Source organism: Lentinus tigrinus (genome assembly GCF_003813185.1).
Source record: "Lentinus tigrinus ALCF2SS1-7 unplaced genomic scaffold L226scaffold_32, whole genome shotgun sequence".
Lineage (NCBI taxonomy): Eukaryota > Fungi > Basidiomycota > Agaricomycetes > Polyporales > Polyporaceae > Lentinus > Lentinus tigrinus.
In genome coordinates this window covers 40,325-63,914 of record NW_027137941.1, presented here as the reverse complement: position 1 = coordinate 63,914, position 23,590 = coordinate 40,325, and the positions used below count along the sequence as shown (strand labels likewise).

The 23,590-nt window shown below is 57.3% G+C and overlaps 7 protein-coding genes across 7 annotated transcripts; 4 read left to right on the top strand and 3 right to left on the bottom strand.

The window, feature by feature from the left end:
• Positions 1–1,734: 1,734 nt before the first annotated feature.
• On the bottom strand, positions 1,735–5,012 carry L226DRAFT_554597 (PARP-domain-containing protein). The gene is made up of 11 exons (XM_067683012.1): positions 4,100–5,012; positions 3,900–4,036; positions 3,517–3,850; positions 3,380–3,464; positions 2,865–3,333; positions 2,669–2,808; positions 2,575–2,621; positions 2,484–2,518; positions 2,314–2,427; positions 2,103–2,250; positions 1,735–2,043 (listed from the first exon to the last, which is right to left on the bottom strand). Exons 1-11 carry the CDS (start codon positions 4,937–4,939, stop codon positions 1,981–1,983), a joined length of 2,412 nt encoding a protein of 803 aa, XP_067531578.1. The 5' UTR covers positions 4,940–5,012; the 3' UTR covers positions 1,735–1,980.
• Positions 5,013–5,268: 256 nt separating this feature from the next.
• Positions 5,269–8,062, bottom strand: L226DRAFT_538380 (proteasome maturation factor UMP1). Its single transcript, XM_067681481.1, has 5 exons — positions 8,001–8,062; positions 7,789–7,944; positions 7,624–7,725; positions 7,468–7,564; positions 5,269–5,526 (listed from the first exon to the last, which is right to left on the bottom strand). Exons 1-5 carry the CDS (start codon positions 8,001–8,003, stop codon positions 5,465–5,467), a joined length of 420 nt encoding a protein of 139 aa, XP_067531577.1. The 5' UTR covers positions 8,004–8,062; the 3' UTR covers positions 5,269–5,464.
• A 98-nt stretch (positions 8,063–8,160) lies between these two features.
• L226DRAFT_538378 (P-loop containing nucleoside triphosphate hydrolase protein) lies at positions 8,161–12,336 on the top strand. The gene is made up of 11 exons (XM_067681480.1): positions 8,161–8,555; positions 8,615–8,639; positions 9,955–10,396; positions 10,452–10,574; positions 10,624–10,757; positions 10,806–11,068; positions 11,120–11,201; positions 11,248–11,427; positions 11,487–11,874; positions 11,936–12,032; positions 12,103–12,336. The coding sequence occupies exons 1-11, from the start codon at positions 8,254–8,256 to the stop codon at positions 12,209–12,211; spliced, it is 2,145 nt and encodes a 714-aa protein (XP_067531576.1). The 5' UTR covers positions 8,161–8,253; the 3' UTR covers positions 12,212–12,336.
• A 194-nt stretch (positions 12,337–12,530) lies between these two features.
• Positions 12,531–14,534, top strand: L226DRAFT_538377 (uncharacterized protein). The gene is made up of 3 exons (XM_067681479.1): positions 12,531–12,623; positions 12,680–12,689; positions 12,748–14,534. Exons 1-3 carry the CDS (start codon positions 12,556–12,558, stop codon positions 14,443–14,445), a joined length of 1,776 nt encoding a protein of 591 aa, XP_067531575.1. The 5' UTR covers positions 12,531–12,555; the 3' UTR covers positions 14,446–14,534.
• Positions 14,535–14,536: 2 nt separating this feature from the next.
• L226DRAFT_212458 (uncharacterized protein) lies at positions 14,537–16,918 on the top strand. The gene is made up of 3 exons (XM_067672924.1): positions 14,537–14,742; positions 14,813–14,822; positions 14,882–16,918. Exons 1-3 carry the CDS (start codon positions 14,678–14,680, stop codon positions 16,622–16,624), a joined length of 1,818 nt encoding a protein of 605 aa, XP_067531574.1. The 5' UTR covers positions 14,537–14,677; the 3' UTR covers positions 16,625–16,918.
• L226DRAFT_615745 (manganese peroxidase isozyme precursor) lies at positions 16,768–18,901 on the bottom strand. The gene is made up of 12 exons (XM_067686822.1): positions 18,520–18,901; positions 18,423–18,466; positions 18,335–18,371; positions 18,264–18,272; positions 18,150–18,208; positions 18,040–18,095; positions 17,907–17,985; positions 17,608–17,848; positions 17,352–17,550; positions 17,112–17,287; positions 16,982–17,046; positions 16,768–16,918 (listed from the first exon to the last, which is right to left on the bottom strand). Exons 1-12 carry the CDS (start codon positions 18,625–18,627, stop codon positions 16,906–16,908), a joined length of 1,086 nt encoding a protein of 361 aa, XP_067531573.1. The 5' UTR covers positions 18,628–18,901; the 3' UTR covers positions 16,768–16,905.
• Positions 18,902–21,222: 2,321 nt separating this feature from the next.
• On the top strand, positions 21,223–23,446 carry L226DRAFT_562512 (uncharacterized protein). The gene is made up of 3 exons (XM_067683507.1): positions 21,223–21,309; positions 21,368–21,443; positions 21,509–23,446. The coding sequence occupies exons 2-3, from the start codon at positions 21,370–21,372 to the stop codon at positions 23,151–23,153; spliced, it is 1,719 nt and encodes a 572-aa protein (XP_067531572.1). The 5' UTR covers positions 21,223–21,309; positions 21,368–21,369; the 3' UTR covers positions 23,154–23,446.
• Positions 23,447–23,590: the final 144 nt, after the last annotated feature.

The window sequence follows — 23,590 nt, the reverse complement described above, 5'->3', positions numbered from 1 at the left end:
GACACTTGTCTCAAGTGTGGGAATACATCGTGGAAGTAAACGGGATGCCACCCGAGGCTGACTTTGAGGGAGGTGACCGCGGAGGCCGTAAACAGTCTGTGGAGGTGCGGGGCCCTCTCGAACCACTCTCCGACCTCAGAACGCCACTGCAGAAGAAAGTCGTGCAAGGCAGACTTCGCGATGATCTGCAAGTTCGGGCCCTCGGTGTAGATTTCTAGGCGTGTCACTGGCGAAGACTCGTCAAGAAGGGGTGCAGGTGATGCATCCCCTCCCACCGTTATCTCCACGAGTGTTATCGGAGTATGTGCGGGGATGATGAGTCGGGCGATGAACGGGAGGAGAAAAGCCCGTGTACACCTATCCACCACTAGCGATCGCAGGTGGTCCAATGCGACCTGGCGCGTGCCAGAGCGATCGACATGGGCAGCGCTACCCAAGATTGATGATATGGAGGAATTCGAGCCGAGGTGTGTTGCGCAACAGGGTGAGGAGCCCGTACCTCGAGGTGCCGGAGAGATGAGGGTTGCAGGAGAGCAGAAGGTGTGTCAGCTCGGTGAACGTGTTACTCGGAAGCCAGTTCGTCGCAAGCGCGAGGGCGAGGGCACGCAGAGAACAGTTCCGCTGGCCGAACAGTTCCACCCATTCGACCTCGGGGCTGCCCCTACCCCCGGTATCCCTCGAGAACTTCTCACGAGCGCACATGAAGGTCGCGCAGCGCAATCTCGGAGCGTCGATCTGCAAGATAGTGGAAGGCTTGATGGCTGCAACAGGCCGAGTCGTAATCGCGATGTCGAGGCGGCACAGACGTGGCCCGACCGACCGCAGAACTTTCTCAAGGTCAGAGTTGTGCGTGCCGATACTAAGGAAGAGCCCATGGGCCCGGGAGCGCTCCACGTGTATGTGAAACTGCTTGGAATGTGGAGGGACGCTGATGTAGGCCCATGGTTCGGGCGTGTCGAGCGCGACGGCACGCCACCTTCGGCAGATTTGGGCGAAGAGGGCATTCCACCGACGTGTGTAAGGATACGAGTCAATAAAATTCCTATCGAAGTCGAATATGTTCTTGTGGCGACGTGGCAGGTGGGTTGAGAATATGAGGGAGAGGAGCTCCGGAGGAAGACGATGGATAGGAGCGAAGTCGTTCAGGTGCTCCCGCAAGTCGGCAAGGAAGTTCGTGACGGCATCTGTGCTCTTTAGAAGCTGAAACATCTCGTATGAGCGATAAATGCGCAACGGAAATGGTGACTGACTTACAGAAGAGGGAGGAGAAACACGTCGCGAAGATGTTGCAACTTATCAGGGGTCCACGTGAAGTATGCGTGCTGGAGAACGGAGAGATACAGCGTGTAGTGCGGCAAATGCAACCGCTGGTTTCGACGCACGCGGACCATTTCTCCTTGTGGGCTGATCTCACGGACAACATGAAGGGTCCGTATCCGCTCGCGGACGACTCGGATGGAGATGAGGTTGCCAAGTAGGACCCCGGCTTGGGGCGCACGTTTTCACGTTTTTACATTTACACTTGCTCATCATCGTTCGCTATCTCCCTCTCATTCACGTCGTTTTGCGTCCTTGTCCTAGTCAATAGCATCCTCGTGGCTTCAAGAACTCGTCGTGAATACACCCTCCACCGTCCGTAATCACTGAGATCGTTCGTGTATCTACAATACAGCGACAGTGTTTGAGCTCAAGCGAGGAAAGCGGAGTAGCTGTGAATACAGGATGAGATCCTCAGGACGCGTCAGAATGATGGTCGACATAGATAGAGTACTCCGGCCGAACTACTATTAGTCACACGAAAGGCAAAAGATATACTCAACATAATCAATAGACCTTGTCGTACTCATACAGAACAAAGCAGAAAGCAACGACGAGCGACCAGAACTACAAACCAGAACAGTACACTACGACACCACATAACCCCCAGGGTAGGGTCTAGCCCGCACGCACAGAGAGGAAACAGCAACGGCAACAACCCCACTACTGCATCTTGACCATCAAAAGGTACCGCAGCCGGATCTGGGACGGGTCGTACACGATATACTGCAGGACGGCAACGTCAGCGGCGAGCGGGCGAATGCAGGCGCAAGGATCACACGTACCTCGTTGTACTGCAGGTACACCTTCGGGTCCGAGACGTCCTTGCCCGGACCCTTGGGCATGTGGCAGCCGCGCAGCTCCGGGTGGTCGAGCGCGTCCCCGCAGTCTTGCCACTCTGCGGGCTGGGTGCGGCCCAAGCCCTTCGTAGATCTGCATGCGGCGAACAAGAGACCAGTCAGCGCGGTGGAGGCGAAGAAAGAGAGAAATAAGCACTTTTTGCCTGCCTTCTTGCAGTCTTGGTCGGCGTTGTAATTCGCCTGGTGTTGTTCGTAGAACGGCTTTGCGACGACTTCGCACAGGAGAAGCAGGCCGGTGTTGTCGCTCAGGCTAGGCGGCGCGAGTCAGTCACCCGCATGCAGGAGCGCGCGAACGAGACGACTCACTAAGCATGGCAGTAGTTCGCAGACTTGGACATCATCTGTGCGATAGCCAATGGTCAGCGTGCGGACAGACAAGGGACGGCGGTGCGCGTACATCTGCAAAGTAGACACCCTTGCCGAACATGTAACCGGTGACGGGAGCTAGCCACGACGTCAGCCTATGCTCGCATCGAGGACGGGAGGCTCACCTTCGGGCGGTGCGATGCGCAGACCCTGCTTGAGGATACCAGCAAAGTTTGTCGTACGCGAACCATGCCAGAGCAGGAGACGCTCTCCATCCGCACTCTTCCCATGCCCTGCCTTGTTCCACGCTTTCGTCTCGTGTTCCCTAGACTCAACAATCAGCACTTGACCTTGATCCCCCAGAGACCGAACAACACCCACCTCTCCACGCGGAACGCCTGCAAGACCTGCACACCATAGTGCCGATGCGTCGCCCCATGCGTGTCCCGCGCATACGCCTGCAACGCGTCAAACTCCCTGCTCGCCTGCGCAATCGGCTCCATCTTCGTCAGCTCCAGCGAGCTAAAGTGCGCGTCGAGCGGGTTCATCGGCTTCCCGCTCGCGTCCCTGGGCACCGACGACGAGATCAGCTTCGACGCGACCTCCATGTCCCCGAGCGCGTCGACCAGCTCGAGTTCGCGCTTCAGCCGCTCCGCCGAGTCGATCACGATGGGCCGCTCCCGCCCAAAGACGTGCGGGATGATCGAGTAGTACCGCCCGGTGAGCTCCTCGCACGCCTGTCGGTAGGTGCCATAGGCCTTCGCGGCATCGCTGTTGGGCTGGCTGATGATCTCGGAGAGCACCTTGAGGGCCGCGAAGCCGCTCAGGATCGTCGACTTCGAGAGCTTGCCTGTGGGTGGGTTAGCAACCGCTGGAACTGAACACAGAGGACGTACCGAGAGGAAGCTTGTTAGCGTCGTAGTTCATCGAGGACAGGTGCGCGTCGATCATCGACGAGTTGAAGATCAGCCTACAGAGGATCTACGTCCAAAATTTCAGCACATAAGACCACAGGGAACAACGCGAGACGAACCTGGATCTCGGATGGCAGAGTCGAGTCCGGGATCTTCTCCTCTTCCTTCTTGGACGAGCTGGCCGCCTTCGCGTCGTCCTCACAGTCGTCCTCATCGTCGTACGACCGCTCAATCCAGACGTATTTGCTCTTCTTTTGCACCATCCCGACGCGGGCCTCCCATGCGGTAGCCGTCTTGGCCTTGAACTGGTCTTTGAACTTCTGGATGGCTGTCCCAGCCGGCCACGGGCCCTTCTTCTGGTTCGACCCGTTCTCGCCGACCCGTCCCCAGCGCGTGTACAGCGTGCACTGGTCCGTCTTTCCAATCGGATGCAGCAGCTGCAGCTTGTAGTACCTATGCGCGAGTCAGCCTGAGTTCAATGGATAGCGGAGAAGCGACGTACTTGTTCGCGTTCTTCCCGATCTCGGTCTGGTTCAGCATCGCGTCCCAGACGCCCTCGGGCGTGCTGAGCACCTGGTGCGAGTCGACCCAGCCAGAGTGCTCGTCGACGGGGGCGGCGCCACGCTTGATGACCGTGACCTGCGCACCCACACCGGAGTCAGTACTCGCGAGGCTGCAATGCAATGCAATAGTAGTACTCACCATCTTCGCCGGGAGGTCCGCGACGTCCTTGGCCTTAGTCGCAGGCTTTTTGCTCGCGGGTTTCTTGCTCGACGGCTTCTTCTTCTTGCCATCGTCCATGTCTTCATCCTCGTTGTCCTCGTTGTCATCTGCACCGTCGGCAGCCTTCTTGCTCTTGCCCTTGGCGGCGGGCTTCTTGCTGGCAGCCTTCTTGCCCGCCGGTTTCTTGTCATCGTCCTCCTCATCGTCCGCCTTCTTGTTGTCATCTGTGGCGTCCATATCCACGTCGCCGTCTGCGTCCGCGTCGGCATCGGTACCCTTCTTCCCCTTGCCCTTCGCGCTCTTCGCCTTGGTGGTTGTCGCTGCGCGGGCCTTCGCAGTGGGCCTCTTCACCTCCTCACCATCCTCCTCCGCATCTTCCTCCTCGCCGTCGTCCGAATCCTCACGCGTACGCTTGCCCTTGCCCTTCCCGTTCGCAGCGGCCTTGGCCGTCTTCGCCTTGGCGGGTTTGGCCTTGGTGGTAGCCGCAGAGCCCTTCGCAGTCCGCGCCTTCTTCGCAGCCGGCTTCTTCACCTCCTCCTCTGCTTCCTCCTCATCTTCCTCCTCTGCGACTTCCTCCTCCCCGTCGTCGTTCTCTTCATCGGACTCCTCGCGCACACGCTTCCCGTTAGCAGGGGTTTTAGTCATCTTAGCCTTGGTTTTCGGGGCAGCCTTGGTCTTCGCAGTCGCGGTGCCGTTCGCAACCGCGACAGCCTTTGCAGATGGCGCGCGCGTCCGTCCGCTGGAACGCGTCGGGGCCAGCGGCGCGTCGTTCGCGTCCTCCGCGGCGGCAGCAGCAGCAGGCTTCTTCCTTGGAGGCATCTTCACGTCGTCGTGCGCGTCGAGAGCGAGCAGAGCAAAGACAAGGCTATGTGGTGGTTGTGAGTCAAGAACAAAAACGCGCGGGGTTGTGGTGGTTGTGGCTGGGACCTGACGCGATCACGCGTAATAGGGCGCGCAGGCGCTTATGTGCGCCTTCCCACGCCGCCCACCCGACGCCGTCCTTATCGTTCCCGCCCCCGTCGCCATCACAAGAAGGCGGGCCCCGACGCCCGACTATTACCATAAGAAGATATACCCGACGTCAGGTGCGCGCATCGAGTCATCCCGCCGCCCCGCCAAGACGGAACCGTGGCGCCATCTCCACGTCCAGAGCGGTCGCGCCCGCGATAAGGAGCGGGAATTGCTGGATATGGATAGAATACAATTGCTGCGCCTGCGAGGGGCGCGCTCGCCGTCGCCGACGCATCCGACGCGCGAAAAGGTACACGAGACAAGCATGTGCGACGTGCGTGTGTGGGTAGTCTACAGTCCGGTTTGTCCCAACGTCACTGAGAGCATGTCGTCTTACATGCGGAGCTTCTTCTCCATGTCGGCGTGGATGTCGAGAGGCTGCGCCATCTCCGATGCTGTCGGGATACGTTGGTCAGTACATGTGCCACAAAGTAGTGATGAGGCGAGAAAGGCGGATGTCTGGTGGACTGCATTTCGCGCGTGTCTCCAAGCCGTACCACGAGCTCTAGCTCGGGAAGTCAAGCGTGAGGGATCCTGTGCGCGCAGATGTTGACTATGTACAGCGGTCGACGGTCGTTGGCTTCATGGAGGACAGGACACTGCCTTCCAACGAGAGCCCGAGTACTTCTCTTCCTTTGCGAGATTGCGTCGACCATGTATACCCAAAACAAGACCACCGGTCGGTACAATTCTGTGGCGGGCTCAGACGTCGGGACCGTCAACAACGTCGCGGGAGCAGTCTGGTGATCAGGAGGAGATCGCTACCGACTGTCTCGGTGTGGACGCAAGGGGTTGATCTCTAACAGGAACCTCATGGTTGACGCCATCCTCTACAGCGACATAGAGACAGCGTGAACCATACCTCCACCACCCAGGAGCTGCGGCGCCTGGATTGTGGAGTAGGGCGGGAGGACGAGGGCAACTAACCGACTGTTCAAAGCAGAGTCTTGCATGCGAATGGTCGGGCACGGTGCGTCCCATGCAGCAGGTCTCGATCACGAGGAGCGTGCCCATGGAGGGGTCCGCTTCGCGCACCCCTGCTTGGACTCGCTCTAGTCTTGGCGCTGTGTGCGTTGGCCGGCGCATCATGCAGCCAAGCATTCACCACCTCCTACTTTGCTCATACTCATGCGCACGGCACTCACAGTGGTTGCAGTTGTGAGAGATTATGGTGCCGAGTCCCATGGAGCAAGTCGCCGTGTGGGCCATACACCACCACCCAGGAGCCCAGGAGCTGTTGCGCCTGGATGGCAGAGTATAGCGGGAGAGCGAGGACGACGATCAGGAAAGACCGTCGGGCGCGGTGAGATCCTTTGCCCACTATCACTCTCCCTTCGCGGTAGTATTCAAGGAAAAGCGCGCGGTCATCGTCGCGCGATCCTAAGCGCAGGTGGATACAACATCATCGGCAAGGGCGGTCCACACACCACCACCACCCAGGAGTGCGCCTGGATGACTGAGTAAGGCGGGGGAGAGAGAGGATCAACCGACAGTACTTGTGAGGAAGACTGTCGTATGCGCGCGGCTCGCGATCCATACAAGCGATAAACGCACATACACTGAACGTAGTGCGACCCTTGGCATCCTATCACTTTCCTTTCGTGACAGTAACGGAGAGAGGGTGGTCATCGACCCGCCGCGATCGTAGATGGACGTTGTTCGTGGACGGGAAAGTTCCCCTATTCGCCCGTGCGCCCGTGCGTTCAACGCGACGCGCGGCCTTGCTATATCACGAGCTGCTGAAAGGACCCCCAGCAGCTAAACCACCCTGCGGACGGTCCACTTGTCGAGACCATCAGCAAGCGTGGGCTACACACCACCACCCAGGAGCTGTTGCGTTGTTGCCCCTAGATGGTCGAGTATAGCGGGAGAGTGAGGACGACGAACGGGCAAGACCGTCCGGGCGCGGTGAGATCCTCTGTGTGTTATCACTCTCCCTTAGCGGTAATTTTCAGGGAATCCGCGCGCCGTCACCGTCCCGCGATCGCCAGAAATCCTGAGCACAGACAAATATCACCTGCGCCGACACCATCGGCAAGCACCGGCCATACACCATCACTCAGGAGCGCCCCTGGAGGGCCGAGTAGGGCGGGAGAAAGGACAGCCAACCAACAGTGTGAGGAAGACTGTGGTGTGCGGCTCGCAATCCATCCAAGAAAACGTACGGATAGTGAACGCAGGTGCGACCCTTGGCATCTATCACTCTCCTATCGCGCGAGAGTAACGAAGAGGATGCGGTCGCAGGCCGGCCGCGAGCGCAGACGGACGTTGTCCGAGCGTCACTCAAAGCAACGTGCGGCCCTGGTATAACACAAAGACAAGAAACGGGTACTCACCAGGTGTCATAAAGTCCGCACACTCTAGGGTCTCGTCACGTCCCATGAGGATATCGAGATGGAGGTTAGACTGAGGCATGATGGGCATGTGGGGGTTCTGTGGCGCGTACGCGATGGGTCCTGGCTCGTCTCGAAGTATACGAATCAACGACGCACCTGGCTAACAATCTTGCGCTCCATCATCAACCGCATGGGCATATGCAGGCCAAAAAGCTGCCGCTGCATCTGGAGCTTGAGGTTGTCCTGCGTCGCCTCCCACTGCAACGAGTGAAGTCCCAAGGATGAGCATGAGTCGCAAGTGTGATCGAAGAGCATACGTACGTTCTCCAGCCTGTCCCTAATCTTTCCCGTCGAGTTCACCTCCGCGGAGAGACTCCTGGGGCCATACTTCAGCGTATCGTGGAGACCGAAGCTGTTGGTCGTGTCATGGACGGTCGCGGTCTTGTCGCCTTTGCCTGGGACGACGCGAAGAGAGTCCTAGACACAATATCAGTCATCATAGTATCTTTGGCGTGTTTTGGATGCGAACTTGCCATGATGTGGTGGTAGATGAGGAGGAGAAGGGTTAACGAGATGCAGGAGGAAGCAAGGTGTATAGGCGCCTGGGGACGCGTTTGCGACGCGTCAGTTATTTCCGCATTTGGTAATCACACTTACTGCGGTATATATCGGCGTCTACGCACTTTCTCCTCGAGCGTGTGCCGCTCAGGCTGTTCCTCTCTTTTACTTGCTTCGTTCTGATAATTTCTTGCTTTTCTGCTTGCTTTAATCTTGTGCTTGGTCCATATGGCTCGCTTCGGCAGCAGGCGAGCGACCTCGAATCGGAAAGGTGTCTTCAACCCCGAGGACAAGACTCGCGTCAAGCACACTCGCATCGGAGTATGGGACCTCTACGAGCAGATCAACCCAGACTTTCAGAACATCCCGGGGTCGTCGTGGATAGAGAAGACACTCGAGGCGTACGCGTGTCTGCCATACCTCGTCCGCATGATCCGCGACATACTATCAATACGGAGCTGCTTCGTCCTCATTTGCTCGTACGGCGTCGCGGAGGTCCTGCTGTCGCTTATACCGGCCGCATCGTTATGGTGCGTTTACTACTCATTCTTTGTTGTCCTCACGAGCTGACGTCTGTCCGTGCGGACAGGTACTCTGGCCAGCTAATCAACATAGTAAGTCTTTCTACCCTTCGCCTTCCGGTCATGTCATTTTCTTCTTCTGCACAATATATCTTCCCTCCTCTCACCTTTGTGGCTTGTCCCATGAACATCCATCACTGTCCCCGTCGCAGAGTTCACCTATCACGTACACTGGGCCCAAGGAAGGACGCATTGATCTCAAAACTCCTCTGTATCTCATCATAACTTCTTGCGTCTCTCTTTCCACTTCTGCTGAAGCTCCGTGGCGCTCTGCTCCGTTCAGCCTTGACTACAGATAACGGCGTCACTCATAGGCTGGCATTGAACCGCTATTCGCCGCTGTACAACGGAACCACAGCCAGAACTCGCGCTCGGTGCTCCTGCGTTGCGAGCACGAGGTCTTCGCTGCTGGTGACTGGTGGTTGCCCTCATGCCCACCCCGTAACGGGCCACTCTGACGGTCATGTGCTCGTCTGGCCCGGTGCATAGATGGCTTTAGTCGGACCCATCGCGGGGAACCCCCCGCGAAGTGAGGAAAGCACGCACCTTTCTTCCAAGACGGCGACACGGTGGGGTCCACCCTTCTGTCGTTAGTTGGAGTAACGTGCGACTCACGACGCTCTGAGCACAGAATTTGTCTCCTGCATGCAGCAATGGGCGTTGGTCCCGACCATCGGTGATGACGTCATTGGTTGACTGGCGTCGAACCGTTGTTCGCGGCTGCTCGAGTTAACCACAGCAACACCCAGTGCTTCGGTGCTCCACCATCACGTGAGCACGAGGTCCTCGCTGCCGGTGAATAGTAACTGCCCTCATGCTTGTACGGGGCTGTGATCGCAAAGAGGAGCATGGGTGGTCGACCCTGGTTACTTGGCCTCCCTTACGCGGTGCAGAAGGGCATGTGCGTGCGACTCACGACGCTCGAGGCACAAATTATGTGCATCTCAATCCTGCATGTTGGAATCGACGTTACGAGTTCCCTCCGTACGCAGAGACAGTCTCGGAAATACTTCTTACCGATGGATCATCATGGGGCGATTTTTTGCTCCTTCACCACGTGCAGCTTCCACCAGGGTCTTTGATAGCGGGATCCGGCTGAATTGGAGACGCATGGCCAACCGAGCGTTTTCGACAGCCACATTCTTCTCTCTTCCACCACGACGTCCGCGAATACGCATCGGCCCAACTTTCTCCTGGCTCAAGCCTATCATATTCGTCGTTTCTCTACCCGCCACACCCTTTTCTCTCGCTCTCGATTGGAATAGGAACATCCTCACTCCCTGTTCTCAATCTTTCCATTTACTTTTCCTCTCTTCCCGTCGAGCCCAGGTGCTGACTCGCCATCCAGCTACAAACCGCCATAGACACTCGTCAAGTAGACGTCGACAAACTATTCCGCATATGCGCAGGCCGCGTCGGTTGCTCAATAGCACGGCGACTATTGCACTACGTCCTGAACGAGATCAAGGGCCCGCTTTCCCGCCGACTCAAGGCCCAGTACTCACTCCACATCTTCCGTGCCCGCGCTCGACTCGACCTCCCGACGTTCGAGGATCCGCTTGTGCAGCGCCAGCTCGACGAAGCGTCCTCGACGTCTGGGAGCATCGCGTACGACTCGGTCATGATGGCCGGAAACATCGTTGCGACGTTGGTGCAAGTCATCACGCAAGTCTCTGTGGTCGCGCAGGTCCTCGGTGGGCAGCGGGATGGCTTGCTCTTGGCTATTCTGTGTTTCGCGACGTCCATCAGCGACTGGTTGAAGAGGTCGATTGTTCTCGGATCCGAGCAAGGTCCGTCTCGTCTCCATCACCCTGCAGGGGGTCACATGCTCACATCGTGTCCTAGTGTGGGCTGCTACGACAAAGGACAAGGACTACATTCAGATGGTCGGCATGAAGTACGTTGTGAACAACATGGAGCACCGCAAGGAGTTCATCACCGGTAACCTCGCCGAGTTCATGTCCAAAGGTAGGACTCCGTGTGTACGCATGCGCGCGCTGTGCTGACCGCGCGAAAGAGTTCGCGGAGGTCTCCCGACGGGTCGGCCCCGATAACGCGATAGACTTCAACAGCGTCTGGCGCATATCACGCACACAACACCGCCTGAGCCTCTGGGGCTTTCTCCAGGACCCATTGCGCGAGCTCCCGCAGGCACGTGCGCCGCCCTTCTGCGCATCCTAGACACTGACGGCGTTGTAGATCGTGTTCACCCTGCGCGCAGTGCAATACCCGGCGTCGATGCCGGTCTCGCTCGCATCTCTGAACCTCCTGCAGCAGAGCACGTCGCAGTTCTCGTTCATGGTATGGCGCTTCTTCGAGCAGACGAGCTCGATCACGGAGCAGCTCGCCACCGTGCGGAAGCTGTATGAGATCGCGAACATCCCAAACCGGATAGAAGATGGTACGGTGCCGTTCCCAGAGGACGCACAGAAGATCAGGCATGGCGTCGCGCTGGAGTTCAGGTGCGTGTGCTGGTTGGCGTATGGGGTCTTCGGCTGACTTGGATCCGACAGGAATGTGTCCTTCCGCTACCCCGGATCGGAGCAGTACGCTCTCCAGAACATCTCGTTCAAGCTCTCTGCCGGGCAGCTCTGCGTGAGTCTCCAGTCTCTCAGCAAAGGTCGCAGCTGACACATGGCAGGTCATCGTTGGAGCGAACGGCTCCGGGAAGAGCACGATCCTCAAGCTCATCGCACGGCTGTACGACCCCGACGAGGGCCAGATCCTGCTCGACGACCACGACATCCGCACGCTCAAGCTCTTCGACCTCCGCCAAGCCATCTCCGTCCTCTTCCAAGACTACACACACTTCCCGCTCTCCGTACGTCCCCTCCTCTCCGCTCCCCTCTCATCTTCCGACTAGCCCTCACCCACGCTTAGATCCGCGACAACATCGCCCTCGGGGACCCGTCCAACTTCCGGAACGACGCACACGTCGAGGCCGCCGCGCGCCTCGGCGGCGCGTCCGCCTTCATCGAGAAGCAGCCCGAGGGCTACGACACGTACCTCGACCGGCCCGTGCAGGACTACTTCTCCGGGATCCCCGAGGGCACGAAGACGCTCTTTGGGCGGAGCGTCGACTACTCGGCCGTGCGCGGTGCGGGCGGGATGTCGGCGCGTGCTGGGGGGCCGACGCTCAGCGGCGGCCAGATGCAGCGGCTCGCGGTGTCGCGGACGTTCATGCGCTCGGTGGTGTCCGAGGACGCGAAGGTCGGGCTGTTGTTGTTTGACGAGCCGAGTGCGTCGCTCGACCCGACGGCGGAGCATGGTAAGCCTTCTGCGTTGACATGGACACTGAGTGGATGGCTGATACCCCTGGGGATGTGCAGATTTGTTCGCGCGGCTCCGCGAGCTGCGCGGGAACAAGACGATGGTGTTCTCGTCGCATCGTTTCGGGAACCTGACGCGTCATGCGGACCTCATCCTGTGCGTATGCATGCTCCTACTTTCCTACTTCCACCCGTCCGAGCTGACACTTTCACTATTCATCCCGCAGATATATGAACGACTCGGTCATCGTGGAGGCTGGGACTCACGACGAGTTGCTGAAACGACAGGGAGAGTACGCGAGAATATGGATGCTGCAGGCGCAGGCGTTCCTATGATACTCATGATGATGACGGACCCACTGTGGCCACGTTTGCTCGATTTACGACGGATCTGAGGACATGTCCCCCTGTAGCATAGTGAGATGGCTGCTATATATAATACAGTAGACGCAGTAGCTAGATGATCTTACGTCCGAGGTCGGTTCGGCGAGAAAGTTTCAGCGAGAATCGAGGAAATCACAAGATGATGTGCAGACTCGCAATGCGGTCTCGGGGTTTGGCAGAGCGTCAGCGCAGCCCTATTCAGATTCAATTGCTACATGGTTGTTATTGGTTCCGCGGCGCTTATCTCTCCTTCCGGTCTCCTACCGGTTTCAACGTCACTTTTCAACACGCAAGTCATGCATGAGCTTGAAGACTTGATTTACAACATCCGAATCGAGTATCGAAAGACGGCCGCATCCGTGAGGTACGACATAGTCACTTGTACGCTGGCATCTCGCAGATTGACAAATTTTCCCCCAGCCAGGATTCTGTACGTCAGTCACCATTTCCATTGCTTGCGCATTTATCGCTCATACGAGATGTTTCAGCTACTCAAGAGCATAGATGCCGTCACGAACTTCCTTGCTGACTTGCGGGAGCACCTGAACGACTTTGCTCCTATTCATCGGCTTCCTCCGGAGCTCCTCTCCCTCATATTCTCAACCCAACTGCCACGTCACCACAAGAACATATTCGACTCGGATAGGAACTCCGTCAATGTATACCATCACGCACATGGTTGGAATGCCCTCTTCGCCCGGATCTGTAGGAGATGGCGTGCTGCCGCGCTCGACACGCCCGAACCATGGGCCTACATCAGCGCCCCTCCAGACTCTAACCAGTTCCGCATACACATGGAGCGGTCCCAAGCTCATCAGCTCTCTCTCAGTATTGGCACACACATCCCAGACCTTGAGAAAGTCCTGCGGTCGGTCGGGCTACGTCTGTGCCGCCTCGATGTCGCGATTACGACTCGGCCTGTTGAAGCCATCAAGCCTTCTAGTATCCTGCAGATCGACGCTCCACAGTTGCGTTGCGCGACCTTCATGTGCGCGCGTGAGAAGTTCTCATCGGACACCGGAGGCAGGAGCGGCCCCGAGGTCGAATGGGTGGAACTGTTCGGCCAGCCGAGCTGCTCTCTGCGCGCCCTCGCCCTTGCGCTGGCGACAAACTGGCTTCCGAGTAACACATTCGCTGACTTGACGCACCTGCTGCTCTCCTGCAACCCTCACCTCGCTGTTACCTCGCATTCTGGGCTGCTCGCGCTGTTGTGCAACACACCCCGGCTCGAATTCCTCCACATCATCCACCTCTGGTACCACGCGTCTGATGTCAATCGCTCTGGTGTGCGCATGGTCGCGTTGAACCGCCTGCGATCGCTGGTGGTGGATACTTGCACACGCATCTCCCTGCTTTCATTCTACGCACGACTTACTATCCCTGCGCATACCCTCATCACACTTGTGGAGATAGTAGTGGGAACAGCTGCATCAGCCGTACCCCTTCTTGACGAGTCATCGCCAGTAACGTGCCTTGAGATCAACATCGATGGCTCGAAGCTGCAAGTCATCGCGAAGTCGGCCTTGCGCGACTTCCTTCTCCAGTGGCGTTCCGGAGGTATAGAGGGGATGCAGACAGGCCCGCCCCTTCACAGACTGCTCTCGCTCTCCGCCGTGACCTCGCTCAAAGTCAGCTTTGGGTCCGGGCATGGCCTCTACGTGATCGACGATCTGGTCCCACACCTCTCGCAAGTGTCGGAGGTTGCGATCTACCACTGCTACATCGGCGGCACCCGCTACGACGAGTCGCCTTACGACACACCGGCCGTCTTTTTCGACGACCTGGGCCGGGATGGGGCCTGTCCCGCACTCTCGCTCTTAACCGTCTACCTCCGGTTGTCGACCGCCGAGCTTATAGAAGAGGACCCCGTCCTTTATGGTGTATCCGAAATGCTCCGCGCCCGTGCGCTTTCAAGCGCTTCTCTTCCCAGGGTCGTCGTGCAGCCGCATGCTCGCGACCCGTTCACAACTCAGGAGCTGGAGCACATCCGGGAGTGGTTCACTGGATACACGGCGGAGCTGGAGTTGCGAGAGGCTGCGATACAAGTGCGCCCGGATCCGTCGGAACCTGCTAAGCGATGGATGAGCGACGGAGCTGAGCGATACTGGCACCTGTATGACAGAGCAAAACCAGAGTATCTCGGACCGCATGGCGGGGACTCGTCAGAGAGGTGGATTGCGAGTTGATAGGTTACCCCGCTATGAAGGCCAATGTAATGACAATAACATCGACGCAGTGAACTCGCAGATGGTCGCATATGGACCTATTTCTCGGGTATGGTATGACGGGCGCTTGCCAAGATAGCCGGCCGTTTGGACTGGATACGTGGCACGGTTTTCGCTCTTTCCTGCCAACTCTGAGCTCGCATTGTAGCGTCACATACAGCTCCGTCCAAGAGAACAAAGCCTAGGCTTGGTTATGGCGGCTGAAGAGACCCTATGCAGTGCCAGAGCCGAACTTCAAAGAACGGCTACGTTCATGAGGTGCGACAACATCGGCTCGATCATGACTCAAGACGAGCCCCAACTTACATTGACTTCTCCTTTTTTCCAGCCTCGAGTCTGTATGTTGTTACACGTACATATTACATATCAAGGTCGACTACTAAATCATCGTGCCCAGGTTTACAGGAGCATAGACTGCGCTATTAGTGTCCTCGCCGACCTACGCCAACAGCTGAACAATTTCGCCCCGGTCCACCGCTTGCCACCGGAGCTCTTCTCCATAATATTCACTCTAGCTACTCACATTCCGCGTAGACACCAGGACGTCTTCCGCCTACAAGATGACCGGCGGTCCCGCGACTACGTGCAACCTCGGAGCAACAGGATCGCTATCATAGGCCAGGTCTGCAGGAGATGGCGTGCCATCACACTTGACACGCCAGGACTGTGGACTTACATCAATGTCGCCCCAGGATGTAACCAGTTCAAGGCATACCTGAAGCGGTCGCGGTCTCTCCCGGTCTCCCTATCTCTCAACGCCGGTGTCCCAGAGGTGAAAGATGCCCTATCACAACTCGCGCCACGCCTTTCCCGCCTTGACCTCACAATTACACTGCTGCCGAGCGAAGAAATCACGCCGTCGATCTTTTGCATCAACGCACCCCTCATACGCTGCGCGACGTTGATAGACACCCACGTCTTCCTCCCCATGCCACGGCTTGACCATGACCCAGGCCCCGATGTCAAGTGGATCGAACTCTTCGGCCAAAGGGAGTCCACGCTTGAGGCTCTTGCCCTCGCGCTCCCCACCACATGGCTTCCAAGCAACACGTTCACGCATTTGACCCATCTGTTGTTCTCGTGCCACTCGGTCATCAGCATGGGGCCATCGGTGCTCCTCACTCTACTGGCCAACACACCGCGGCTCGAGTTCTTGCACATCATTAACCTCTGGTACTACAACAAGATCAGTACCCTTGGCGCGCAGCCCGTCACGCTGAACCACCTCCGATCGCTAGTAGTCGACGGTAGTAGATGGCAGTCCCTATGTCACTTCGTCGCCCGACTATCAATCCCGGTGCGGGCCCACGTCACTATCGTGAACACCCAGGCGGAGTCGCTGCGAGGGGTACATGTCCCACCTCTGGATCATAAATCACCCGTCACGAACCTCGAGATCTACGTGATAGGCCGGAAGCTGCAGGTTTTTGCGAGGTCAGAGGTGCTCGACTTCGTCCTACATTGGTGGCCCGACGACGGGTACGATGTTCCAGAACCCGAGCTTCACAAGTTCTTCACGCCTTTCACGGTTACCTCCTTCAAGTTGAAACTCACCGACACCAAGGCCACTGCCAGGGGCACCGACAAGCTCTTGACTGAACTTGCATCTTTCAGCGCGATCACGGACGTTGAGGTGTACTTGGACAACCAGAGCCCCTCATTGTCTCACGGGCCATCATACGGGAAAGTTCTACACGCCATCGCGGTCGGCAACATCTGTCCTGCGCTGTCGCATTTCATCCTTACCATCGAGGGGTCTTTCCCGGTCGACCACCTCATCTCTAGTGCCGTGGAAATGGCCCGCGAGCGCGCAAGCAGAGGCAGTCCTCTGAGCCGTGTCGTCGTGCGATCATTGTCAGGCAGTCCCTACCGGCGTGGGCTTGACATTACACCTGAATATGTGGATCTGCTCCGGGCGAAGTTCGCTCCCTATGTGAACACACTTGAAGTGCACCACTTTCCCGAGCCGCCGATGCGTGTGGTTGACCAGCGATGGGTGGTCGGCGGCGCGGAGAAGCATTGGTCGTTGTATGAAGGGGCAAAACCACAATTTCTCGGTCCCTATGAGTGGGAGTCAGCCAAGCCTGGTTTGACTACTTACGTGCATGGCACGAATAGGATCGCTCCACGGAGTGCGTAGTTTCGTTCGCTGTAACCGCTCTTCATGATGTACCAAGGCATGACCATTCCTCATTTCGTTCGTACCGTATGTAGTGATGTATCGACTTCCGAGGCTTACCAACGGTCATACCCACATATTTCTCAGATGCTCACCACAGGTCAAGATGGCGATTGAATAATCATTTTGATACACGTATACATGCCCCGTGATGCAATAAGCAGTATAGAAATATTTACGAGGACACAAGCCGGAAGGCCGAGCGACCTTCAATCTACATTCTTGAAGCGCCATTCGCTTGTTTAAGAGGGAGGGCTGCGAAAAAAAACAGTTCATGTCAGCTACCCGATTGCTGCGCTCTCGAAGATGAAGACGTACACAGGAGCGACAGTCGTCGCGGGGCCGGGGGCGGCGCTGATGGCGGGGAAGGGAGTGGCGCGGCACTATCGCGAGAATGAAGTCGTCAGTACTTGACTCGAAGCACATGCAAAATCGCGAGATCACGCACAGCACCCTCGACATCCTTGAGCGACTTGCCAGCAGGAAGAGTCGGCGGCGGGAGCTTGCTCGAGTTCGGGACGGGGATGACCTCCGAGCAGTCGGTGAGGGCGCGCGGGTTCTGGCCGAGGGTCGCGAGCTTCGCCATCACCTTCTCGAACTTGGACACCATGCTCGCGTGGTCGGCTGTGCGGGGGGAAGCCATGAGTCAGCCTCATCGGAGAGTACTCGTGAGATGAGGGAGACGTACTGATGAACGACTGCCACTCGCAGGCCGTGCGGGCGTCGCGGGCAATGTTGGCGTCCGAGAAGAGACGGAACTCGCCACCGAGAGGAGACTGGACCTCGCCGACGTTGGAGCCGTTACCGGGGAAGAGCGTGCCCTTGAGGAGGGTTTCGACGAAGAACTGGCTGTCGAACGAGCTCGGGGTCGAGTCGAACGGAGTACCCTGCGCGAGCAGACGTCAGTAGCAGGATCACAACCTATAACAACGGACAGGACTTACGGGGATGGTGGAGTCGACGTGGTCCTGGGCAGCAACGGTGTGGGATATGAGGAGGTCGACGACCTCGTTCGGCGAGAAGCCGGCGTCGCCCATACGCGCGAAAATGGTGTCGTTCGGGTCAGAGGGCTCAGGGACGAGCAGGTCGGGCGACGGCTGCGAGTGGTTGGAGCGGCCAGCAAGGAACTGGAGGCGCGGGCCACCAGCGCAGTTCGACACGCCGACGGCACCGGCGAACTGGATGCTGCAGAGGGAAAACTATGTGAGCGCGGGTACGGGAGGCAATGGAGAGCGACACTGACAAGTCGCCGAAGGAGACACCGTGTGCGATGGCGAAGGGGCGCTGAGTCTCGACGATCTCGTCGACACCGTTGTTGGCGTCTGGACGCAAGTGAGTATGTGTGCGCACCGGGGCACTGTTAGGACTGTACGCACGGAAGTTGGTCTCGATCTCGGAGAAGGCCATGATGGAGCCATCGGCACCTCCACCGCTGTGCGATCCAGGTCAGCGGAGGTAGAACGTTCAGAAAATATGTACCACGTACCCGAACTTGCCCTCGCGGAAGAGCTTGGGCGAGAAGCCGATGGCGTCATGGAAAGTCAGCTATGACAGGGATCAGTACGAGCTGCGATCCAGGTGGATGGTGAGCGTTGCTTACACGGAGGGACTGTAGAGACGAAGTAGGGTAAGCGGCGGTTCAACACAAACATCAATAAGAGGCCTACGTACCTCGTGCACCTCCTCGCCGCACTCGCCACCGTCGAACCTGTGGAGAGGTGAGTGTCTGCCGGCCTCTGTGGAGGGCGGGGCATCTTACAAGTTCTCCTGGATGTCATCGAGAACATCGAACCAGACACAGCACTGAATGGATCGTCAGTTCAGAAAGACGTGCGAGCGAAATCAGAGACACTTACAGCAGCGCTGCTAGCACGGCGGCCTTGGCTGCAAACAGCCTCGGGGGTGGGGACAGCCTTGACGGTGACCGCGAGCGCGGCGAGAGCGAGAATGGCCTTGGCGAACATGGCTAGCGGTTGGAAGGGCTAGAGACTCCGAGAGGCGGGTCGAGGTGCGACTGCTAGGATACTCGAGGTCGAGTACTGCCGACCCTCTGCAGCACTCGCTTAGCTTTTATATCCCGCTGCGACTGCTATTTCCCATTTCCTTTCCCGTCTGGCCATCTTGCAGTTTGCGATGTTCTCGTGTGTCGTAAGCACCGGACACGAGTCCGTGGAACCGCACACAATGGCGACGACCACGCACGGGCCCGCGAATGAATTTCGGGATATTTGGGACCCGCGTACCGAGGGCGACGAGGGAACGGAGAGCGCGAAATCGTCGCAGGGAGAGTCAGCGCAAAGGAAAATGCGCACAGAAAACCATGCTGGCGCGTTCGGGAGCGCGGGGGGCGTGTGCGCGCATCCAGAGCCCCGGATACGGTAGGGGGCTCTCGGGGCCGTGTATGGATATGGCGTCCGAGTCGACCGATCGGAACATGGACATCCAGATGGGAGGAGGGACAGTTCGGTAGCGCGGTCGCACGACGAGATTGGCTGACGTTTATTCGGGTGGGGACGTGTATGGGAATCCGGAACGGGTCAACCTAAGGGGGGAATGAGCCGCGATCTTTGGGGTGGAGCAGAAGAACAGTACCGGGGACAGACACAGGAGAGACACTTTATACCCGTCCGCTGGAAGACGAAGCTGCTGCGCGCGACGCTGACTCTCGGTGAACGACGAACGGCCCCGAGTCTTTCTAGTTGCGCTCCGCAGTCCATGTTGCCAGGTATCGTAGGAGAATGTACTGCCAAGATATTACCTTGTGCGCAGCATGGCCTGTGGCCGTGGGTCTGTGGGATGCAGAAGATTAGACGATGGCAATCCGCGCAAGCCTGAGAACCACGGGAACGATACCTTGGAATAGGACTCTGTACAACGGCTCTGAATCAGGACGTGGATCCTCATCAACTTGTGCCTGAGCCTCGACAGCGAATTTCGATGGCTCCCACCGGAGGGTAAACCAGAACAATTTGTATAGCGGCGTCGATATGCTACTGCATGCTTGTGGAAGGCGTGAGCTGCATATCCGTACGGTGCAGCGTCGTGAAGAGAAAGACAGCGCAAAGCTGGAAGGGCTCATGCAAGCATGGAGATGATGGAACCGAAGACCTGGGCTTGGTGGCTGATGAGAAAGCGAGCCCGAGATGACAGGTCTCGGCATGTGAACGAAACCGAGCCGACTTACCCATGGCGAACATGCGTAATTTATTCCTCTTGGAAGCAGGCAATCCCTTCCGGGGACTGCATCCCAGTATGCTCAGGACTGACCTCATCTGACCCGCGCCAAGGCTTAACGCGGGTATGGCTGGGCGCGGAGGCAAGTACCCGTCTTCCTCGCGCTCGTCAGGGCTATCAAGTCGTTATCAAGGTTTCGAGCACCAGAATGCCCGCAGATGTCTATTCCGCTCGTAAACTTTCTTGTCATGATGGCTGTGAGACTATGACAGCATGGTTGCCCGGGATCCTCGAGGCCAAGTGTGAACCGGCCTCTGCCGCTCGAAGCGAATGTGTCTGAGACGGGTCCGCGGCGTCGAGCCAATCACTTCATCTCTATTGCGAGTTACGACGAGAACCACGTACCCCAACGTTGCTGAATAAATGACCAGATGGGCCGTTGGGTGTGGGCATCCACCGCATAGTCCTCTTGACCCTACACGCCGATCTGTCTATCATAGAGCTGTCAGTTCAAGATTGACCACATATGAAAGTGAGCATGCAACCCGTTGTGAGAGGGTGTACACGACCCACCGGTGACCTATGCACCCGGACTGCCTCGCAGCTAGCGAACTTGTGGGTGCGCAGGCCGCTATGTAGTGAGCAGACACGCTGTCGAGCGACGTCAACACTACGATCACTCTCTATTAGTCTCCAGGGGCGTTTTATGTAAAAAGCTTAGTATTCTCAGTTCTAAGACGTGTACCGTGCATCCGGACCGTTCTACTCTCGGGAGTGCGGTGTTATGTTCATCCCCATGCAATCCTCCTGCCAGGGACGTCGTATACTTCCCAGAGACCAGAGGATATTCATCGCATGACATATTCCGATTCTGCCACGGAGAGCAACCACAACTCCAGTCATGGAGAATGGATTGGGGAGACTTGAGGTACGGACAGAATGCTAAGACTCACATATCAACCAGAGTATAACGACGCTATCGTCCAGAGACAGATATAACTCCTAAAATCCTCCCTCCAGTAGTAAAGCTCACGGCACTCCGGATGCCTGCGCATCTGCGTCGTGCGATTTGTCCCGGTCGTATAGGAAAAGTATTTTTCGGTGGTGTAGCAAGCATATAATTTGGCAAGCAAAGATAGACCATCGACCCTGCCAATCGGTGCAGGAGAAACTGTCTCGAGGAGGAAGAGACAGAGAGAGCAGGAAGCACCGTGTTTAACAGCGGGCCGTGAAGTCGCTTGAGACCCGCCCTAAAGTGGTTTGTAGTCGTGAGAAATTGCTTGTGTAAGTACTGTGGATAGCTTGTAAGCAAGTCAATGAAGCTCCCAAACTAATGCTGCTGCCGCGTATTTGCCTGACTACCAGCTTCCCGTTTGCCGCCTTCCCCGACTCCGACTTTGTCTGCTATCTCTGACAGAGGATATAGAATCTGCAGCGTACAGAAACAGTGACCTGACGATCTGCTAGCTTTAGTACGTGTGCGCCTGCCGTCTCCGGAGCTTCGACAGCTGGTATTAATCCTGATTGTAGAGATGAATCCGACGTCCCTTCAAGAGCATAGCCGGGAGACCTGTGGACAGGTTAGTGACAATCGCAGACCCCTCATGTGAGTATCCAACATATCTTAGTATGGAGTTGTAGAGTACTTAGCTTGGCGGTTGGCTTGTTCAGGAAACATCGGGCTTGTGCGTTCAACAACTTCCCGCAGGAGCTTCTCCTCCTGGTATTTGGAGACGCTACCGCTGAAACTCCCCAGAGAGCTGCGTGGTCTCTCGACCGGTCCAAAGAGAAGGCGGCGATTCGCACTCTCGTGACCATCACTCACGTATGCAAGCACTGGAGAAACATCGCGTTGGACACTGCTTCTCTCTGGACGCGGATATCTGGTAATCATCGTGGACGAAAGGCAGCGTTCTTGGAGCGGTCACGCTCTCTCCCTCTCTCCTTCTTCGTGGGAGGACTAGCCGCAAGAGCCGATGGCGTTGTCCCCGTTCTGGAAGCATATGCCTCACGGCTGCAACGATTGGATTTCGCGATCTACTCTACAAGTATATCGATGCCCCAGGTGCTGAACATTCTGGCCCCCATGTTGGAGTGCTTGACCATATGTGACTATACATACGTGCACCGGCCGGAGGGAGGACACGACCCCGTCATTCTGAATCAAGAGGTCTCCTTCCTGCGCGCCTTGGCTCTCCGGCCTGTGTCCTCCTGGGTGCCCCGGAATCACTTCACGCGCATGACACATCTATCTCTGTCTTTCACGGATATAACGGTCTTCAACCAATCCCGCGCAATCCTTGAAATCCTCTCCCGCACCCCACTCCTCAGATCCTTACAAATCGGAAATTTAGCTAGTTCCCTGCCAACTTCATCCCAATACTCGAGCGAGCCTGTGGCTCTCGTTCATCTACAATCTCTATCATTTGTCGACTCGCTCGTCATTCCCGCGTTCTCGCTCCTCAAGCACGTTGATCTGGGCGAAAAGACGATGGTTCGTCTGCAGGGGATGCGAGTGCTAGAGTACATCGATGACCCACTGCTTTCATTGCCGACTCTCAGTCCCCTCAAGCAAGCGACAAGGCTCGAACTCGCCGCCTCTGGTGTCCAGCTCCACATGGTTGCGGAGGGTGCGACGTCCGGAGTTTGGATTGGAGCGGTGATCAACAACGACCGCGTGACGGACGGTTGGGACCAGTGGCTCGCCCGCCTCCCAACAACATCGCTCGCGCTCGAGAACGTCACATCCTTCATGCTCTACTATGACGACCTGGAGACCTCTCTACGCGACGTCTTCCCTCCGATTCTTCAGTGCATGTCGCGTCTCGTCGAGCTTCAGGTCAAGATCATCTCCTACGACGAGTACTTTCCCGAAGACAAGCTCGCACTTACGGCGCGCCTGTGTGATACGCTCTCGGAGGAATCGGACATGGGAAGCCCGGTGGGCTCTGCAGTATGTCCTCACCTGGAGGTCCTCGATCTGCAAATGGACGTGATCGGGCTTCCGGAGCGACACGCGGAGGCTATTGCGGACATGCTGCGCGCGAGGTCGGAATTGGGCTGCCCGGTGCGCCGACTCACTGTCCAGGTTACCTATGAAGGGGCGTTCGCAGGCTCCGAAGACGTCGGGGACATTTTCGAGGAGGCGTGCTTGGAGCTCGAGACGCTTGTGGAGGAGTACGAGTTCCGGAACGGTGGTCGAAAGATGTGGCGTTTCGAACCGCGGGCGATTTGGTTCGTCGATGGCGAGGAGGACTACTGGGAGCTTTCTAACCAGGAAAAACCTGTGTACGACCTGCCGTTCGTCGCGAAGTAATCAAGTGTCCCTCATTCTCGTCTTCACGAGTCTTCTCGCCCTGCTCGCCATGTCGCAAGGCAATGTCCGCTCGCATCCGTCTCGGGCCTCAACCATCACCCTCCCAGTATGTTCTTCTCCCATGGGCCTTCCGAATTCCCACCTGTGAGACCAATCGCACCTCCCAACGTCTCAGTCCACCATTTCAAATATATGCCAGGCGCAATAGTACATTGGTCCCCTCGATAAGTGCCTGCTCTCGCGCGTTAGCACGCCTGTCCGTCCTGCCTCGATTTCCTCCGTTTTGCCTCCGTTATTCTTGAAATTCTTTATGTACACTCTAATAAACTATCTTATACCTGGAAAAATACTCCGCTGCATGTACGCTCAACTGTAGCAACTCCTCAGCCTCGATGAAAGTGACCTTCTTCCGCGCCAAACGACCTAATTTCCCAGCG

Coding starts and splice junctions, on each gene's coding strand:
- L226DRAFT_554597 (XM_067683012.1), bottom strand. CDS start 4,939: ATGCCTCCAAGGAAGAAGCCTGCTGCTGCTGCCGCCGCGGAGGACGCG. Junction 4,037..4,099: donor CGGACCTCCCGGCGAAGATG/GTGAGTACTACT, acceptor GTGGGTGCGCAG/GTCACGGTCATCAAGCGTGG. Junction 2,044..2,102: donor TGTACCTGCAGTACAACGAG/GTACGTGTGATC, acceptor GCCGTCCTGCAG/TATATCGTGTACGACCCGTC.
- L226DRAFT_538380 (XM_067681481.1), bottom strand. Junction 7,726..7,788: donor TTAGGGACAGGCTGGAGAAC/GTACGTATGCTC, acceptor CACTCGTTGCAG/TGGGAGGCGACGCAGGACAA. Junction 7,565..7,623: donor AGCGCAAGATTGTTAGCCAG/GTGCGTCGTTGA, acceptor TACGCGCCACAG/AACCCCCACATGCCCATCAT.
- L226DRAFT_538378 (XM_067681480.1), top strand. CDS start 8,254: ATGGCTCGCTTCGGCAGCAGGCGAGCGACCTCGAATCGGAAAGGTGTC. Junction 11,428..11,486: donor ACACACACTTCCCGCTCTCC/GTACGTCCCCTC, acceptor ACCCACGCTTAG/ATCCGCGACAACATCGCCCT. Junction 11,875..11,935: donor CGACCCGACGGCGGAGCATG/GTAAGCCTTCTG, acceptor GGGGATGTGCAG/ATTTGTTCGCGCGGCTCCGC.
- L226DRAFT_538377 (XM_067681479.1), top strand. CDS start 12,556: ATGCATGAGCTTGAAGACTTGATTTACAACATCCGAATCGAGTATCGA.
- L226DRAFT_212458 (XM_067672924.1), top strand. CDS start 14,678: ATGGCGGCTGAAGAGACCCTATGCAGTGCCAGAGCCGAACTTCAAAGA.
- L226DRAFT_615745 (XM_067686822.1), bottom strand. CDS start 18,627: ATGTTCGCCAAGGCCATTCTCGCTCTCGCCGCGCTCGCGGTCACCGTC. Junction 17,849..17,906: donor GGTGTCTCCTTCGGCGACTT/GTCAGTGTCGCT, acceptor TTCCCTCTGCAG/CATCCAGTTCGCCGGTGCCG. Junction 17,047..17,111: donor TCAAGGATGTCGAGGGTGCT/GTGCGTGATCTC, acceptor TTCTCGCGATAG/TGCCGCGCCACTCCCTTCCC.
- L226DRAFT_562512 (XM_067683507.1), top strand. CDS start 21,370: ATGAATCCGACGTCCCTTCAAGAGCATAGCCGGGAGACCTGTGGACAG. Junction 21,444..21,508: donor GACAATCGCAGACCCCTCAT/GTGAGTATCCAA, acceptor TGGCTTGTTCAG/GAAACATCGGGCTTGTGCGT.